Genomic DNA, 18,892 nt, shown 5'->3' on the forward strand with positions numbered 1-18,892 from the left:
TCTGCCTCCCGAGTGCTGGGATTAAAGGCGTGCGCCACCACGCCCGGCTTTTTTTTTTAAGTATTCATTTTTAAGGCAGGGTTTCTTATAGGACCTGGAGAGTGACAGTTGGGTGAGCCTGGCTGTCCACTTAGCCATCAGGGTTCTTCCATTGCTACCTCCCCATCACTGCTTTTATAGGTACATGCCACAGGACCCATAGCTGCTGGGTATTCATGCCTACCTCCTCGAGGTTGCACAGCATGCACCTTGCCCACTGACCCGTCTCTCAGCACTGCAGGCCATGGCTATGTTTCCCTTTGTTTTGATTCCTTGCTTTATTTGAGAGTCAATAATGAAGTCATTGGGAATTGCTCTTGTCCCTCCCTCCAAGACAGTTTCTAAAAGAGAACTTAGAAGAGAAAACATACACAGTAACAATTCAGAAATTTCTTAAATTTATTACTTTTTAGTAATATTTTTATCAGATCTTTTTAGTAACACATATTAGAGTATAGTTCAAAATTACCGTGTTGAACTAAAAAGATCCTTGTTGAAACAAATAAAAAAAATCTTTATGTTGCTTAATCTTAATGAGTGTTTGTTTTTGCATATGTAAACTGGGGTCAGTCCTTGGAAGAAAAGAAATGTTACTTAAATGAAATGGTTTTTGTAATTATGTTTAACTAGGTTTTCATTTAGGCTTACAAGTACTTTTACTGCTCACTGCTCTCATGCTGATACAAGTGCTGATGAATTTTAACTTACCCATTATCAAACATTTTTTGGTATTTTTGGAAGATACTATTTTAGTCAAACTTACATGTTGCTTCTATTAAATTTTAATATATTATGGAAGTCTTAGTTGCTTTATATTTGTATAAGAGTAACTGTTACCTATTTATTCATTTTTAAAGATTATATAGTAAAGGCCCACTGTGTACTGGCACTGTGTCAGACTCATTTGGTCACCATTTTTCCAGAGATGTTCAGTGAATTTCTAATATTTTCTTTTACAGTTCCTTTTGCTTTTTAAAAAAATCATTTTTAGTTATTGTGATAAATAATGGGTTCCTTTATAACATTTTCATACATTCCAGTGCCTTCTTCATAGTAATACCCCTCACTATACTTCTTCATCTGTCCTTCACAGCCTTTGTCTCCTTTCAGAAATTCCCTCCAGATAGTCTCCTGCACTCATGGTGTTGTGAGTGTAGTTCAGCCTATACTCTCTGATTACCCTCTTGTTTCCTTGTTTCCTCTCTCGTATTCACACACGCACACGCGTGCACACACAGTGGGAGGCATGGCAGCGTGCAGGCAGACATGATGCTAGAGGAGCGGAGAGTTCTACATCTATCTTGATTTGAAGGCAACCAGGAGAAGACTGTCTTCTGCAGTCAGCCAGAAGTAGGGTCTCTTCCACACTGGATGGGGCTTGAGCATAAGACTTCAAAGCCACCCCACAGTGACTACCTCCAACAAGGCCTCACCTCCTAATAGTGCCACTTCCTGTGGGCCAAGCATGCTCTTAATCGCTTGGCCATCTCTCCAGTCTCCTTACTATTGTTTTATAAAGAGGAAAACATTTATATGTACAAATTTTAAAGACACATTTCAATTTGATCTAGAATTTAACATCTTGATATCTTGACATTTCTTTTCTAAAAAATTGTCGACTAGAAAAAAATCAAGTTGTTTTAGAATATTAATAAAGAAGGGAAATTTGTACTTTTTAAAAAATGTTGTCAGGCGTGATGGCACACGCCTTTAATCCCAGCACTCGGGAGGCAGAAGCAGGCGGATTTCTGAGTTCTAGGCCAGCCTGGTCTACAAAGTGAGTTTCAGGACAGCCAGGGCTACACAGAGAAACCCTGTCTACAAAAAAAAAGTTTTCATTCTCTGGATTGTGTAAGTCACTATTAGATTTCTTTGAAGAGACATTAGCCAAGGCAACCTGTATTTAAAAAAACAAACCCAAAAACATTTAATTGGGAGCTTGCTTACAGTTTCTGAGGTTTAGTTCATTCTTAGCATGGTGAGAACATGGTAGCAAGCATGATGCTGGAGAAGTAGCTGAGAGCAACATTTTCATCCCAGGCAGTAGCAGAGGGATACACTGGACTTGGCTTGGGCTTTTGAAACCTCAGAGTCTACCCCCAGTGACACACTTCTTCCAACAAGACCACATTTCCTGATCTTTCTAATTTTCTCAAAAAGGTTTCCTTCCTTGGTAGCGCTCCGTGTACACACACACACACACAAACACACGCAAGAGCCTATGGGGCCATTCTTACTCAAGCCACCACAGGAAATTTCTTGCAGGGATTTGATCATCATCTCCTTTCTTCCTCAGTGGTCCTCATTTTTTGGCTAGGTAGTTCACAGTGTTCATAGTCTTTATTTATAAAGCCAGGAGCTAGAAGTAGGCCAAAGGAAGAATGAGGTCTCAGTCTTTGTACCTTTAGAATACAAGAGAAGCAAATTACATGTTAACCTCTAGAGGCAGTCAGAGCACCTGCCCGAATCCTTAAATCTATCTCCAAGGAGACATAGGAGGCTGCTAAGAATGTGTGATATATATTCTGGGTTAATTTTATACATTTTTAGGAGTTCTTAAAATTTATTTTAAATTTTTTGAGACAGAGCTTCCCTGTGTATCCTCTCTTGCCTGGTACTTTCTCTGTGGGCCAGGCTAGCCTTGAACTCATGGAGATCTGCCTCCCTCTGCTACTGTCTCCTTCAGAGACAGTTTTAGGACTAAAGACATGCACCACCACACCTGGATCCATTTTTGAAAGAATTTACATAGAAAGGAGCTTGGTCATTTTCCCTGGGATTTTTACTCACTTGAGTTGTAACATGATGAGTGGTGTGGCTTGGAAATTAAAAGCCACTGCCAACACTTGGTTGGATTTTAATTATTGTTGCAAACTTTGTAAATGTACACATTGTTTATCATAGTATAAAGGAAGATGAAAAGGACTAGAAAGACATTTTATATTAAAAATATAAAGCTATGCAGTTGAAACGTAGTTAAGCAATACCCTGAAGGTTAAGAAAGCTTTATTTTAAATGTTGTAATTTCCTTTATGCTAATGTAAACAAGATCTCTTGTCATTAAGAAATTTATCTTAAGATTCTCTCTTCTGTCTCTTGTATTCTGTTGCTGATGCTCGCATCTATGGTTCCAGATTTCTTTCCTAGGGTTTCTATCTCCAGCATTGCCTCACTTTGGATTTTCTTTATTGTGTCTACTTCCCTTTTTAGGTCTAGTATTGTTTTGTTCATTTCCATCACCTGTTTGGATGTGTTTTCCTGTTTTTCTTTAAGGACTTGTAACTCTTTAGCAGTGTTCTCCTGTATTTCTTTAAGTGAGTTATTAAAGTCCTTCTTGATGTCCTCTACCATCATCATGAGATGTGCTTTTAAATCCGGGTCTAGCTTTTCAGGTGTGTTGGGGTGCCTGGGACTGGGTGAGGTGGGAGTGCTGGGTTCTAATGATGGTGAGTGGTCTTGATTTCTGTTAGTAAGATTCTTAGGTTTGCCTTTCGCCATCTGGTAATCTAGAGTTAGTTGTTATAGTTGCCTCTGGTTAGAGATTGTTCCTCTCATGATTCTCTTAGCCTCTATCAGCAGACCTGGGAGACTAGCTCTCTCCTCTGAGTTTCAGTGGTCAGAGTACTCTCTGCAGGCAAGCTCTCCTCTTACAGGAAGGTGCACAGATATCTGGCGTTCGGACCTGCCTCCTGGCAGAAGATGAGGGTCCAAAACAGGACCTATCCCAGAAGCTGTGTTGCTTCAGCCTGTCACAGAAGCTGTTAGCTTCTGTAGTCCACACTCTCACCTGCGCAGACTAGTCTCGGAGGGATCCGGGAACCAAGATGGCTCCCCCAGGTGCTCCAGCAAAGCCCTCCCGGGCAGGGCGGACACCTCTCCTCTGGCAGGGAAGGTGCCCAGATGTCTGAAGCCCGAAACGGGGTCTGCCTCAGAAGCTGTCCTCTAGGGACCTTGGGAGTGTCCACCGACTCTGTGCCCAGGTGACCCGGTGCTGGTGCAGACCGGAAGGGACTTGTGACCCTGGTCAGGCCGGTTTTCTGCTTTCCTAATGCTGTCTCAGGTCCCGCGCGATTGGATTGGAACAGAAGTTGTGTTCCACTCACCAGAGGTCCTAAGATCGTGTGGAGAGTCCTCTAGGGACCTTGGGGGTGTCTGCCGACCCAGATATAGCTGTCTCTTGTGAGGCTATACCGGGGCCTAGCAAACACAGAAGTGGATGCTTACAGTCAGCTATTTGATGGATCACAGGGCCCCCAATGGAGGAGCTAGAGAAAGTACCCAAGGAGCTAAAGGGGTCTGCAATCCTATAGGTGGAACAACAATATGAACTAACCAGTACCCCCCAGAGCTCGGGTTTCTAGCTGCATACTTATCAGAAGATGGCCTAGTCGACCATCATTGGAAAGAGAGGCCCATCAGTCTTGCAAACTTTATATGCCTCAGTACAGGGGAACGCCAGGGCCAAGAAGAGGGAGTGGGTGGGTAGGGGAGTGGGAGGGAGGGTATGGGGGACTTTTGGGATAGCATTGGAAATGTAAATGAACCTAATTAAAAAAAAGATTAAAAAATAATTTATCTAATGAGGTGATTAATATCATCTCAGGGTTCTTAAGAGAAGAACTGATAACGTGTAAGAGTATGTATATGTGTATGCATTCATGTTTATGAGGAAATTTACTCCAGTTGGCTCATGCTATTATGAAGACTGACAAAGTCCTATGATAGACTGCAAGCTGGAGAGTCAGGGAAGCTGATTGCTTAACTCTCAGTACACATCCAAGGCTGGAGAACACAGATGTTGGTTGCTTGTGCAAATCTTTGTGCCCAGAGCCTGGAGAACCTAGAGTTGTGATGTCCAAGGTCAGGGGAGGAATGGGCACCTTGTTTCCAGAAAGGAAGGAGGAGCCACCTCTGTTCTGCCTTTGCAGATGCCTCCCCCATGGACACTAACATCCCACTGCTGCTGTGGATTCACGTCTTTTCTAAAAGCTTCTTCAATGATAGCCCCAGAAGTAATATTTTAGCATTTGAGTTGACACCAGTATCAGTCAGAATATAGTTGAGTATTTTAGTGGAGGAATAAAACATTTGGATGGTAAGGGTGTTTGCTGATATTGATCATTAGTGAATCAATATAGATTATCTGATAGTGGTTTCCCAAATGGAAAATGTTTCTGTGTTGCTTGTTTGACTTCATTTATAATAAGAAAAATTTTAATAAAATAATAATCAAAACTTGACAGCTTATCTATGGTATTTCTTTTAATGCTAGATTTTCTTCTTAACAGTTTTTTAACCAGGTTCTGATGCTTGGGAAAACGTCTATCAGTGATTTGTCTGAGCATGTCTTTGATTTGATCTTGGAACTCTACAACATTGACAGCCATTTGCTGCTTTCTGTTCTGCCCCAGCTTGAGTTTAAATTAAAGGTAACTATTGTAAAAATATTACAACTATATCAGTGAATTCAATGAAGAGCATTGCTTGTTGTTTTTTAATTCTTAAAGTTAGTTTACTGAATCCAACATGAGAAAGAATGTTGTTGTTGCTGCTGCTGCCTATCTCTGGGTCTCTCGTGCTTGGAGAGATACCTACCAAGGTAAAAGTAGACATCTTGTTAGTGAATTCCACTTAAAGCATGACCAGCAGGAGGGCATCGTCCTCTGCGTGCTTCCCCGACAGTGCTTGGGGTGAGGTGAGCATTTAGCTTCTTATTCTCAAAGCACAGTTTCTAGCAGTCTCTGTGACTTTTTAATTGGGCATTAAAAGTAGTCTAGAACTCATCTATACTGTGATATGTTTTTCTTTTTTGTATTACATAGCTGTCTGTGCTTTCAGTTTCCTTTCAGTAGTGAAACATCTGTTAATTTTTTTTAGCATGTCTCTATTCCTTTGACATTAAATGATGCTATAAATTGAGTTTCATTTGAAGAATTAGGGAGTATAGTTTCTTCCCCAAATCATTACAAGATTAAAGCCAGCTAGTTATAATTACTAGTTTTTGATGGATTCCAGTAAAGAATCCAGAAAAGTTAGATGATTTTCTTGTATCATTTTTCTTATTTCTAAAAAATTTTTTCTATCACTTGAAAAGAACAAAATAAAACAAGTAGTTTATATTGGTAGCATACTAAATAGTGGGTAACTTATTTTAGTAGAGTACTTTCTTTTTCATGTATTTCTTAAGTGACCCCTTTGATTAACTGGCCTTCCTATCTTCTTTCAAATATGGTTAGTAATTGTGGTGAGGCAAGACTATCAACATTTATCTTCCCTCCCTCCCTCCCTCCCTCCCTCCTTCTCCATTCCTCCCTTCTGTTTTTCTTTTTTTTCTTTTTTGGTTTTTTGAGATAGGGTTTCTCTGTGTAGCCCTGGCTGTCCTGGAACTCACTTTGTAGACCAGACTGGCCTCGAACTCAGAAATCAGCCTGCCTCTGCCTCCCAAGTGCTGGGATCAAAGGCGTGCACCACCACGCCCAGCTCCCTTCTGTTTTTCAAGACAGGGTTTCTCTGTGTAGTCCTGGCTGTCCTGGAACTCACTCTGTAGATCAGACTGGCTTCAAACTCACAGAGATCTGCCTGTTTCTGCTTTTTGAATGCTGAGGCTAGAGGGATCTCTCTCTCTCTGTGTATACACTGACAAATCAACATTTCTAACATTACTTGTTAGTTAATTTGTTTTTCCTTTAGTAAATCCTAATTGCATTTTCCTACACACTATGAGGAATATAAAAATAAGTAAACTAGCTGGGTGGTGGTGGTGCACATCTTTAGTCCTAGCACTTGGGAGGCAGAGGCAGGCGGATTTTTGAATTTGAAGCCAGCCTGGTCTGCAGAGTGAATTCCAGGACAGCGAGGGCTACAGTCTCCGAAAACCAAAAAAAAAAAAAAAAAAAGTATAGTATCATCCCTGCTTTCAGCCAACTTACTGTGTAGTGTGGGAGGAAGAGAGTAAACTAAGCTCTCTTAAGAGTCTAGCGTTGCTGGATTTCACAATTCTCATAAACTCTTATAAAAGACAACCCAGAACTTTTCATTGTAATCCATATGCCTAGATTGGGCAGATCTAGGACTATACTAACTTATTCCCCAGCTATAAGGGCCCTTGTTACTTGCTGTTTGTTTCTCCTGGCCACAATTTTCTGGTCCAAGGCAGCTTCCTCTCCCTCCATCTCTTTTTTCTCCTCCTTCTCTACCTGCCATCTGCTCTGGAGCCTCCAGTAGTACCTCTCCACTGCCCAGTTAAAATGGGGAGGAGGTTCACTTGGCATCACATTAACATGAGAATTCAAGCAGCCTCAGGCCAACCCACTATAGAGTAGATGCAGTGAGAATCAGATGGGATGCAGACAGTACTCAAAAGAAGACCTATGAAGAAGTACATAGACCTAAGAAGGAGCTAGGTATTCTCATGGAGCACACACAGCACAGTTAGAAGGCACAGAATAGAAGTCATCCGGCTCTTTCATAATTTTCATTTGTGGAGCAAAGAAACAAGTTGCCTGCAGTTAGGTTATATTCAGAGACTGCAAGCCTGAGGCACTACTTTCCAACCTAAGAAACATCTGAATAGTGACATCTGTAGCACCGTGAACTTGGCTCCGTTGGATAGGCCTGATGGTGGCACTGTCTGGAAGTCTAGCATTTGAGTTGGTTGTTCATTTAATCATTGTGTCATTTGGTGGTAAGAAAGTCAACACTGCAAGTGTTTCCTTCTTCAGGGTGCCTGTCAATCAGGGAAAAGTGCAGGGCTGTGCTTGCTGCACACTCCGTGCTCCTCACACTGTTGAACTTCCTCTAGGAGTCTGATGGTTACGGAAACTCACTCGTTCTACAGACACATAGAGCTCTCTGTCTACCATAGGTCTCACTTCTTTCAGGGTCTGGACTTTAAAAATCATATCTTTTCAGGAATTCTGAGTAGGTTTTTAAATACACTCCAAGTAGAAATTAACCTGAATTGTAAAAGGACCTTTTAATATTTACTAGGAACCTGGAGACATTTTCGCATCATAGTATTGCATAACTTGAGATATTAAAGTATTTATTGTAACATTTTATCTTGTTTGTTAGACTTTACTATTCTGGATTCAGAAGGGTCTGAGAAATCCTAGGAATAGGTCATGTTCTGAGTGTTTACTTGCAAGTTTAAAGAAATTGTCTTTTTGTTGTTGTTGTTGTTGTTGTTTTGTTTGTTTTTTTAGAGCAATGATAATGAAGAACGCCTTCAGGTTGTTAAACTACTGGCAAAAATGTTTGGGGCAAAGGATTCAGAATTGGCTTCTCAAAACAAACCCCTCTGGCAGTGCTACTTGGGCAGGTACATTTTGGTTTTTCTGTTTGTAAAAAATGCATGTTTATATCTGTTTCTATTTTTTTTTTAAATGCAGTTCTATTTTATAAAATGTGTTACACATTAAAGCTATGTTCTCAAAAATCATAAGAATGAAGGGTTTTCAGGATGGGGATATGACTCAGTTGGTAGAGTGCTTACCTCTTGTGCCCAGGGTCCCAACGCCACATGAGCCTAGTGTAGTGAGGTAGGAGGATCAGAAGTGTAAGGTCTTGCTTGGCAACAGTCTGGATCACATGAAACCCTGATTTAAAAATAATAAGTAGGGTTGGAGAGATAGCTCAGAGGTTAAGAGCATTGACTGCTCTTCTGGAGGTCTTGAGTTCAAATCCCAGCAACCACATGGTGGCTCACAACCATCTGTGATGGGAAACAAAATACCCATGGGCCGGAGCAAGCGGGAGACAGGAAGGGGAAAAACAAATAAATAAAAATTTTCTATTTTGGAAATGTAATTGAGGAAAGTACGTAATAAAAAAATATTAAAAAAAAATTCTAATAACAAAAAAAAAATTTTCTATTTTGTAGTTTTTAATGCTGATAATGAATAGTCTTTCATTTTATTTTGTCTTTGGTGATATTTGAAAAGTGGTGCATTTTATAAGCTATCTCATAGTTCTTGTCACATCTATAAGATGATAATGAAAGCAATAATTGTAATTGAAAGTGCAGCTTGAAGTTTCTCCCCCTAAAGCTATTATCTAATTAGATTATTTGGAGGTATTGGATGGATAAGGGTACTAATGAAGTTAACAACAGATGATGTAGGTGAAGGAGGTGGTGCTCACTCATCGTTAATTCTAGCACTCCCGAGCAGAGGCAGCAGGTGACTAGAGCCTGTACACCAGCCTGGTGCACCATGCCTTCCCTGTCCCCTCCCTTGCCTCCTCTCCAGAGGCTTTGGTGGTTCTCTTGCCTGGGTTGTAAGCATGTATCATCAAACACAGCTTTTGTATTTCTTAGAGGAGGATGGTTTCAGTTCTTTGTGTGGCCCATGAAGCTCCTGAAATGCTTGGTGTGCTTATATTTTTTGCTTGTCTGTGGGAAAGGTTCGTTACTTTTACTAAAGAGCTCTTTGACCTTAAAAATACTAAAGCACTGTAGATATCCCAGCTGAAACTACTTTGACCCTGATCAGGGAGGATTTTATTCTTTCAAACTGTGCTCAGAACAAAAAGCAGTCATTAACGAAGAAACAGGATTTAAGACTTCAATCCTATTTTCTTTGTGTTTCAGTATTTGCATTGCTATTATTGCCCCCTCTTTTTTGATGAGTATCAGTAGTTTTAATAAATCTCATCTTTTAGTGTAACTTTTCTCTCTTTCTCTTTCTCTCTTCTCTTCTCTTCTCTTCTCTTCTCTTCTCTTCTCTTCTCTTCTCTTCTCTTCTCTTGGAGAACAGGGATCTCATTGTAGACCAGGCTGGTCTCAAACTCAGAGATCAGTTTGCCTCTGCCCGGGGAGTGCTGAGATTAGAGATGAACAATACCATGCCCAGATAGTCTAATTTTTATAATTTTGTGGGGGTATATGCTTTTTTACTTATTGTTGATATTTAAATTTTCAATCAGAATTCACAGCTTTGATATTAGTGCAAACATTTTGTTTTTGATTTCAAGATTTTTTTGACAATAAGAGAAAATATTTAAGCAGTTTAAGCTAATGCAACTCAGTTTCAAGTTCATTTTTACTTAATTAAGAAATTGTATGTGGCTGAATGAAAGGGATGCATCTTAAGATTTGTTGTGCAAATTTCACAGAGTGGATCTTCAGGATGGCATTGAATTACTAGCAGGTAGAATCAGACGTGGATGCTTTGTGTGTGTGTGTGTGTACGTACATTGATATGGTTGTGTAGGTTCTTGCTTTATTTTCAGACCAGGAATTTGATTTGCTAAGCAATCCAATTAAAATGCTTGCTCAGAAAATCCTATTGTAAGCATATATCACCTTTCTGTTCCAATGTAGCTCCTACTTTTAATTTAGCAACATAAAAACTCTTAACAGTAATAAAAATCACTTAATTTTGACTGGAAATGGAGGTCCATGGCAGAACTCTAACCTAGCATGTATAAGGCTCAGGTTTTGATTCTCACCACCACAATAGGGGAAAACAAAGAAGAGTCCTCTAAATCTGTTGTGGTGATGCACATCTTTAATCCCTGTGCTAGGGTCACCAGCCTGGCCTACATAGTGAGTTCCAGGTTCGCCAAGATTACACAGTGAGAGCCTATCTCAATCAAAACCACAAAAGCAAAATCCCCCACAAGGCTTGGGGAGCTAAAAATATTTTAACAGATATATTTTTTTTATAATCACAAGTTACATGCTTATTTGAGAAATGATGATTGTTGCAATCTTGGAGACCTGGATTCGAAACAATCCTTACCAGGGGCCTTAGGAGAGTGTTGTATTTCATGGAGCAAATATTTTTTCATGATAAGAGCATCTTAAGTGCTACTGCTGACTTTGAAGATGTGTTTCTTTAAAAGCATGCTGTTTGAGGGGTGCTATGGGTGCTGAGGGCTATACCAGGGTCTTGTGCATGCTTGGCAGTTCTGTTGCTGCTGAGCTTCATCTTGTGCTTTCCTGGATTCTAGGATTGAATTATGCTGTCGGGTTCACAGGTGTTTTTACCTGCTGAGCTATCTAGTAAGACTAGATATTGTTTCTTTTGGTGTTAAGTGATAAAAATACTTGAGTCTTTCGATTTTACAGAAGACACAGACTTAATGACTGGAAACCCTTGACATTAATGCTATTGACACTTAAGCAAAATTTAAAAGTCATGATTATGCGTTCTTTGAGCTGCTGTGTATAGATTTTGGACATTAATAATTAAGGGACAATTAGAAGTCATGTGCATGCTAATGGAGGAATACAGTGCTATCATGTCGGCTCCTTGCTGGCAGGTCCAGGTGAGAGGAGAGAGGTCCTGGTCCCACTGGGGTCTCTCCGGGGCTGAGCAGGATGGCGAGTGTTAACGGCCCAAAACAAACACTCCCAGGCCGGGAGTCTATCAAAGCAGGAACTCAACTTTATGGCATCAACCTCTTGCTTATATAAGTTCGGAACATAGGGAGGGGGATTTTTTGGTGGGGTAAGATGACGTAGGAGGCGGGGGAGGGTGACAGAGGGTATGGGGTGATAGACAGGACCAATGGCAAAGCTCTACATCAGCAATGGTAGGGCAGAGGAAAGCCAAGCAGGTGTTGGTGAGTCATCCCAATACGGAAGTGACTGAGACAGATCTCAAAACTTGAGCCAGGTTTAGGCTTTCCTACAAGGCCATGGAAACTGGAGCCAGGCTCGGGTTTGTCCTCAAAGCACAAACTAGGGCAAAAATGGGTCCCAACACTATCAGATAATCTTGCTAAGAAAATTGAATCCCAGTGCCCAAAGCAATCATGTGTCAAACTCTGACTGTCAATTTCTCAGGTGTAGGAGTAAAAGTACCTGCTAATTGACATCAAAATAAAAAGATGAGGAGTACCTAAGTCGCAGGAAAGCACTATATGAGTATATACTTATATATATATATATATATATATATATATATATATAGGCTTAGCTTTTATATAGATAAATAAATTGAGCATAGAGTATAAGGATGGCCTTGTTATTAGTTGGATACGAGATAATTATGATGGTTAATTGAATAAGAACAATTTTTGGATACAATTTAGAATCATAGGATATAAACTAATATAGTAAAAGGTTTGCCATATGTTAGTTTATGTTCTAGAATTAACCAAAAACACTTAAAGGAGATTTCTTTTCAGAGATGATATGAAATTTAAATGTTTTTTGAAATATAAACATGCATACATATATACATATATATAATTTGTAAAATATATAACACATACAAACATAGGTACATACTGAACAGACATATGTGACATACATTATTTATGGGGGAACATTTGTGTTGTATGCAGTGTTTGCTACCCCATCTAAGCTGCAGGAATGGGCTGCACTAACACCCACCACCTAGCTTTCCTTGAATCCATGGCTAAAAGACACACATACAGGTTGCTCATTTTCAACTTGCTTTCTGACACGATTGCTGGGTGCTACTACCTTCCACCTGGCAAATCGTGCCCTTATCAATACTCTTATCACCACACCTCTCCACTTGCCCTAAACTTTAGTTCTTAAGTTATATCTAGTTCCTGCTAAACAGGAGAGAGGAGATCTCACATGGCTGCTCAGTTTTTCTCTCTCTGAAGCCTGGCAAACTCTGTCTCCTCTCCTTGCTGCTCTCCGCCTACCTCCCAGGACCCAGAAGTCCCACTTGTTCTTTCCACCCAGCAGTGGTTTCTTTACTGAAAGATCAAGAACCAATTGGGGAATAGGATCTTAGCATCAGAACCGCCCCTACACATTTGTCATTTTTAGTCCAATGGAAAAAACCAGGTTCCTCAGAATTTTACAGTCCTAACAGAATCTAAATAGAGATGATCCTAGTTTTTTGGTAGTATGTCCCACAACTATTAAAATGGTCTTGTCCCACCATGTGACTATCTGTATGAATATGAGTGTACCTGTGAGTTTGTACTTGTGCTCATAGAGGCCAGATGTTTAACTTGTGTGTCATCTTACAGAGGCTACCATCTCTCCCCTGATTGTTACCTAGCAGTACTGAGCTTGGGGATTGGGCTGGCCTGCTGGACAGTGCTTCCGTTTGATATGGGTCATTAGTGTGTACCACCACACTCATCTTTTTCTGAAGATGCTGAGAATTAAACTCGAATATTTTACCAAGCCTTTACTAATCTTCCCAGGTCCCATATATACAGATATTTCTTATATATTCGGTAATAAGCGACATAAATACAAATTGAGTATAGATTAAATTCATCAATTTTGGTTGTATTAAAGAGTACTCTTTTTTACATTTTATTAGGTTTAATGATATCCATGTACCAATACGCCTGGAATGTGTAAAATTTGCCAGCCACTGCCTCATGAACCATCCTGATTTAGCAAAGGATTTAACAGGTAATAGCACATATGTTTGGATGCTCTTCAGTGGGAGAAGAAAAATTTATAGGGAAAACCTTTCTTTCAGGTGTTTCTGATAGCTGTCTTTCTCCTTACTCATTATTGTGGAACTTGCTTTTGAAGATAGGATTTTTAATGTGTAAATCCTAATCATACTGGAAACAGTTCTTTACAAGTAATTTCATGAACTAAGGTAGTTATTTTGTTTAAGCACTACTGTGCACATTTTCACATACTTGAATTTTAATCGGTCTTGATATTGAAGATTAACACTAATGCTCTGATACTTTATGAACTTAAACTCATTTAACTGTAAACAAAGTTAATCATAATTAATGAAGAAACTTAAAATCTGTTATAAGCTTTTCACTTCCAATTTTTGAAGTAATGAAGGTTAATATAACAGCTATGTATTATCTTCTGCACAAATGTTAGCATTTGCATTCTTATGAAATTAAAAAGTAAAGAAAAGGTAATTACAGCCAGAACCCTTGCAGGCTGTTCTCTGGTTCTACAGAACACAGTTATCTATGGTCTGCATAGTTTTCATGATTTTCGTAGCCATCTCATGTTTGTCTCCTTGTGTAGCTGAGTGTGACTTTATCCAGTATAAAGCATTTCAATGGACTTGTGTGTGACTTTGATTGGGTTGAACTTCAGTCTTTATTATGTGTATTTTCTTTGCAGTGCCCATTTCTTTCCCTTGTATCCTGTAGATTTTCTTTGTTCTCATTTATTCTTGCCAGCCTATTCTTTTACATTTGAACAGTTATTTATCTAGCCCCCCCTTTGTGTGTCTCTGTCTCTGTCTGTTTTTCTCTTTCATATGCATGTGTTTGTTGTAATGTGTCTATGCCATTTTTTCTCTGACTTCTTGTTCTCTTGTCCTCCTCTCTCCATCTGGGTATTTTCCTATTATTTGTAGTATATTTATAATACAACATTTTATTTTATATTCATAATATAATTTATAATAATATTTATTTTATATTATACAATTTAATCTATGTGAATATAATATTTGTAATATGATAATATAATGTTATTGTAATGCTATTAATGCAGTATTTTTTGTATCTAGTTTTTGTGGGGAGGGATTTTTTCCTCTTTAAAACATTAGCAATAACTTTTTAACTTTTTATTTGCTTTTGTTTATTTCTTTTTGTTATTAGATTGTTTCTTCAGAATTTATAGTAATTCAAAGCCATGTGCTCATGATTAATAACACGTGTATGGATGTGTGTGTGTGTGTGTTTGTGCACACGTCCTGTACATGCATGTGCAATAAACAAAAAAGCCATTTGAAAAGTGCTAACTGAATAAAATGGGTCTATAGCTCCTATGATTTGCTTTGTTGTGATGAGTTTTTTTTCTAGGTGGTTCTTTTTTTTTTTCAAGTTCTCTTTTATGTCCTGCTCACTACCCCTGCCCCATCACTCACTCCTAATCTTTCACCTCATACCCCACCCCCTTCTCCTTAGAGGGTATCTCCAAGGGGTTAGGATCTTCCTCTCTTATTGAGGCCAGCAAGGCAGTCCAGGTAGAGGAACATGTCCCATGTAGCTTTTGGGATAGTGACCACCCCCCCAGCCCTCACCTCCAGTTGTTCAGGACCCACATGAAGACCAAGCTGCACATATGCTACATATAAGCAGGGAGGCCTAGGTCCAGCTCATTATGTCTTATTACGATACCTCTGCTTCTGCTAGTTGGGCCACATGAAAGCAGGGTCTCCTCAGCCAAGTGTCTTAGCTTTACTTCTTCAGCAACCATATTCAGGCTTCTATAATTATATGATAGAAATGGTAATAATCCATTATTTCCCAGGAACACCAGATGAGTTGTTTATTTTATTCTTTTATAAAGAAAATGATACTGACTGTACTTTTCATGAGTGTGATCAGCTGATTGAGTTAGAAACAGCCTTACCTGCTTCCCTTCCTGGGAGTGCAGGCTTCACTTTTCAGTTGCAGAGGACATTTAGATTGTGAGGGAAGGGGTAGCCCCACTCCTAGCCTCTTCCCTTCCCTTGCTCTTAATTTTTTTTGAAATATTAAACATTCTATCTAGTATTTACTTTTGCTCTGTGGATTTGCAAAGATGTTTCCAATCTTCTATTTATTTATTTTTGTTTTTTTGAGACAGGGTTTCTCTGTGTAGCCCTGGCTGTCCTGGAACTCACTCTGTAGACCAGGCTGGCCTCGAACTCAAATCCACCTGCCTCTGCCTCTCAAGTGCTGGGATTAAAGACATGCGCCACCAACAACCGGCTTTTCCAATCTTTTAAAGCAGTATGATAATTATTAAAGTTTCCATTTTAATCAGAAGATTTTACCTTTCAGAGTACCTTAAAGTGAGGTCACATGATCCTGAGGAAGCTATTAGACATGATGTTATTGTGTCTATAGTAACAGCTGCTAAAAAGGATATTCTTCTTGTCAATGATCACTTACTCAATTTTGTGAGAGAGCGAACATTGGACAAACGGGTGAGTAGTAGTTGATAATTCCCAGAGGGTTTTGTCTTTTTGTGTTTTATTTTATTTTTGAGACAGAGTCTCTCTGTATAGCTATCCCCTGGATACTTTGGAATTATCTCTGTAGTCTAGGCTAGCCCTGAACTCAAAAGAGATAAACCTATCTCTGCCTCATGTGTGCTAAGATTGAAGATGTGAACTACTATACCTAGCAGAGGTTTTTCGTTGTTTTTCTCGAGACAGGAGTTTCTCTGTGTAGCTCTGACTATTCTAGTACTTAATTCTGTTGACTAGGGTAGCCTTGAACTCAAAGAGTTGCTATTTTGTGACTTCTTCTTTTTTCCACGCTTCTCCCCTCCCCCACCTCCAATTCAGCCTTATATCTCTGGATAGGAGAGACAAAAAGATAAAGGGGGAGAGAGAGATCAAAGTCCCTAAAATCTAATTTAATTCCCTTCATTTCTTCTTTGAGCACAACTACTAACACGCCACAACAACCCCCCCTAAATAACATCAGGCTCCCCCCCCCCCAGGCTCTATCATTTATATACCCTCTGAAAAGTTCCCAGAATTCCAAACATCCAACAGTCGAAGACACTGGTTGCAGGTGGCAGAACCATGCCTCAGCTGCTGTGGACAGCCTGAAGCAGCTCCCACAGCCCCACACCTGAGATTAAAATGAAAACACATTCTTATAATATTTCTGTCTTTTTAAAGAAACCAAAATTTCAAAATTGTCACTGCTTCTGCCTCCGTAGTGCTTCAGTTAACGGTTACAATACTACTGCTTAACTTAAGAGTTCATTATCAATACCTGAAGTTTAATTGTACTTCATTTAAAAATATCTTTTCTTTCCCAAATAATGATTTTTTAAGTTGAAAACATCTGAGGTCCGGTCAGATTAAAGCAGGATGTATAAAGTGAAGAGTTGGATACTGGTGCTCAGCCAGCTTTTTGTTTTTAGTCAAGGACCCTAGTCTGGGATAGTCCTGCCCATGTTTAGAATAAGTTATCCTTCCTCAGTTAAACTTGCCTGGAAACATTCTTCGCAGGTATTATTATTCCTTGGCAGTTCTAAATCTATTCATGTTACACCTTAAAGATTAACTACCACATTACTCTATTGAGTAGTGGAAGATTTTGTGTTTGTTTGTTTGTTTGTTTGTTTGTTTGTTTTTTCAAGACAAGGTTTTTCTGTGTAGTCCTAGCTGTTCTACAACTCATTATGTAGGCCAGTCTGGCCTCAAACTCAAGAGCTCTTCCTGCCTGTGCCTCCCAAGTGCTGGGAGTAAAGGCGTGTACCACCACCAGCGGTAATAGAAGCATTTTATAAAAATGACTTTTATATGTTTTTGTTTGAAGTGGAGAGTACGTAAAGAAGCCATGATGGGACTGGCCCAGATTTATAAGAAATACTCTTTACAGTCAGCAGCTGGCAAAGATGCTGCAAAACAGATCTCCTGGGTCAAGGACAAGCTGCTGCATATATACTATCAGAACAGCATCGACGACCGGTAAGTCAGGCCACATACTCCTGTGAGTTCTGGATGTTATTTACATTCTTTGTATTGTCTTTATGGCTTTAAATAACCTCTTGTTTTTAGTGTAGGGTAAATGGATTGTATAGTTTTCTTGCCAACAAAGCCACAGATGAAGCATACATAGATAACTTTTAGATGAGTAAAGTTTTCTCATTTGTTTCATGCGCTTAACTTTTTACAGGGTAATATCTCAAGGTAGGAATATAGCTGTGGGCTGGAGAGATGGCTCAGTGGTTAAGAGCACCAACTGCTCTTCCAAAGGTCATGAGTTCAAATCCCAGCAACCACATGATGGCTCACAACCATCCGTAATGAGATCCATGCCCTCTTCCGGGGTGTCTGAAGATAACTACAGTGTACTTACATATAATAAATAAATTAATTAAAAATAAAAAAATTTTAAAAAGGAATATAGCTGTTATAATTTCAAGTTTTGTTTTATAGAAAAACACATAAAAAGGGTGTTTCTTAATCCATATTGAAAATCTTTTGGAAATTTTAGGTTAAAAAAGTCCTCTCCCACTCAAGACTAAAAACAGTTTATAAATTTCTAAGATACATGTTATCTCCCTAAAAGTAGATGACTCTTGTATGAATAAAAGCCAGTTAGTCCTCAGTAAGCCCCAAAGTTATGTTTGGAATCTAAGTTGACAAATTGTTAGTGTATCCCAAACTGTATGCCTGTAGCAAGCCACTGAAAAGAAGCCTAGACCAGTACTTTTCAATGTTCTTAATGCTGTGACCTTTAATATAGTTCCTCATGTTGTGGTGACCCAACCATAGAATTCTTTTGTTACTTCATAACTCTTAATTTTGCTAGTATTATGAATTGTAATGTAAATATCTGATATGCAGGAGATCCAATGTGGTTGTTTGACCCCCCAAAGGGTCTTGACCCAAAGGTTGAGAACCACTTCCATAGACCTTTTAAATTTTATGGTATATCTTAGGAACTGTGGTTTTGTTTTGTTTATTTTGTTTTGTTTTGTTTTTGTATGTGTGTGTATATATATATATATATGTATATATATATATATGTATGTATGTATGTATTAATTAAATCACAGCTTTTAGATTTGTGTGTGTGGCACCAGTGCACAGAATTTTGTTATGATTTGATAAGACACTGTTGTGTCCAGTTTCTGGGTGTCTGGATGCAAAGGGAGTAAGAACTGCCCTGGGTATTGTGCTGGAGCCTGGAGCCTTGACCGGCTGAAGTAGCTCCTGGCTCTGTGCTCTTAGTTTAGCCATGTCTTGTTTCATAGTGATGAGAAGTCAAAGGGATCCTAAAAAGTCCTTTGTAGCTTTAACTTGATAATATTTGTATCTTCAAAGAGGGACCTGATGCAGTTTTCTCAACTTTATTGTACAAATATGGAAATTTAGTATATGACACACAATTTCCATGGTCATTTTACTATAGTTATCTAAGTATAGGATTGTTATAGACATATAGAACTAAGTCCTTCCTTTGG

The 18,892-nt window shown here is 39.1% G+C and overlaps 1 protein-coding gene across 1 annotated transcript in view; it reads left to right on the forward strand.

Annotated features, from left to right (window-relative positions):
* The window catches only part of Pds5b (PDS5 cohesin associated factor B), a 134,939-nt gene that overhangs the window by 57,355 nt on the left and 58,692 nt on the right, over positions 1–18,892 (forward strand). The window contains exons 8-13 of the mRNA XM_029477822.1: positions 5,328–5,468; positions 8,244–8,359; positions 13,302–13,396; positions 15,742–15,887; positions 17,239–17,390; positions 17,599–17,612. Of these exons, the coding sequence (XP_029333682.1) occupies positions 5,328–5,468; positions 8,244–8,359; positions 13,302–13,396; positions 15,742–15,887; positions 17,239–17,390; positions 17,599–17,612 (664 nt within the window). The remainder of the gene's footprint in view (positions 1–5,327; positions 5,469–8,243; positions 8,360–13,301; positions 13,397–15,741; positions 15,888–17,238; positions 17,391–17,598; positions 17,613–18,892) is intronic.

Source organism: Mus caroli, chromosome 5, assembly GCF_900094665.2.
Source record: "Mus caroli chromosome 5, CAROLI_EIJ_v1.1, whole genome shotgun sequence".
NCBI lineage: Eukaryota > Metazoa > Chordata > Mammalia > Rodentia > Muridae > Mus > Mus caroli.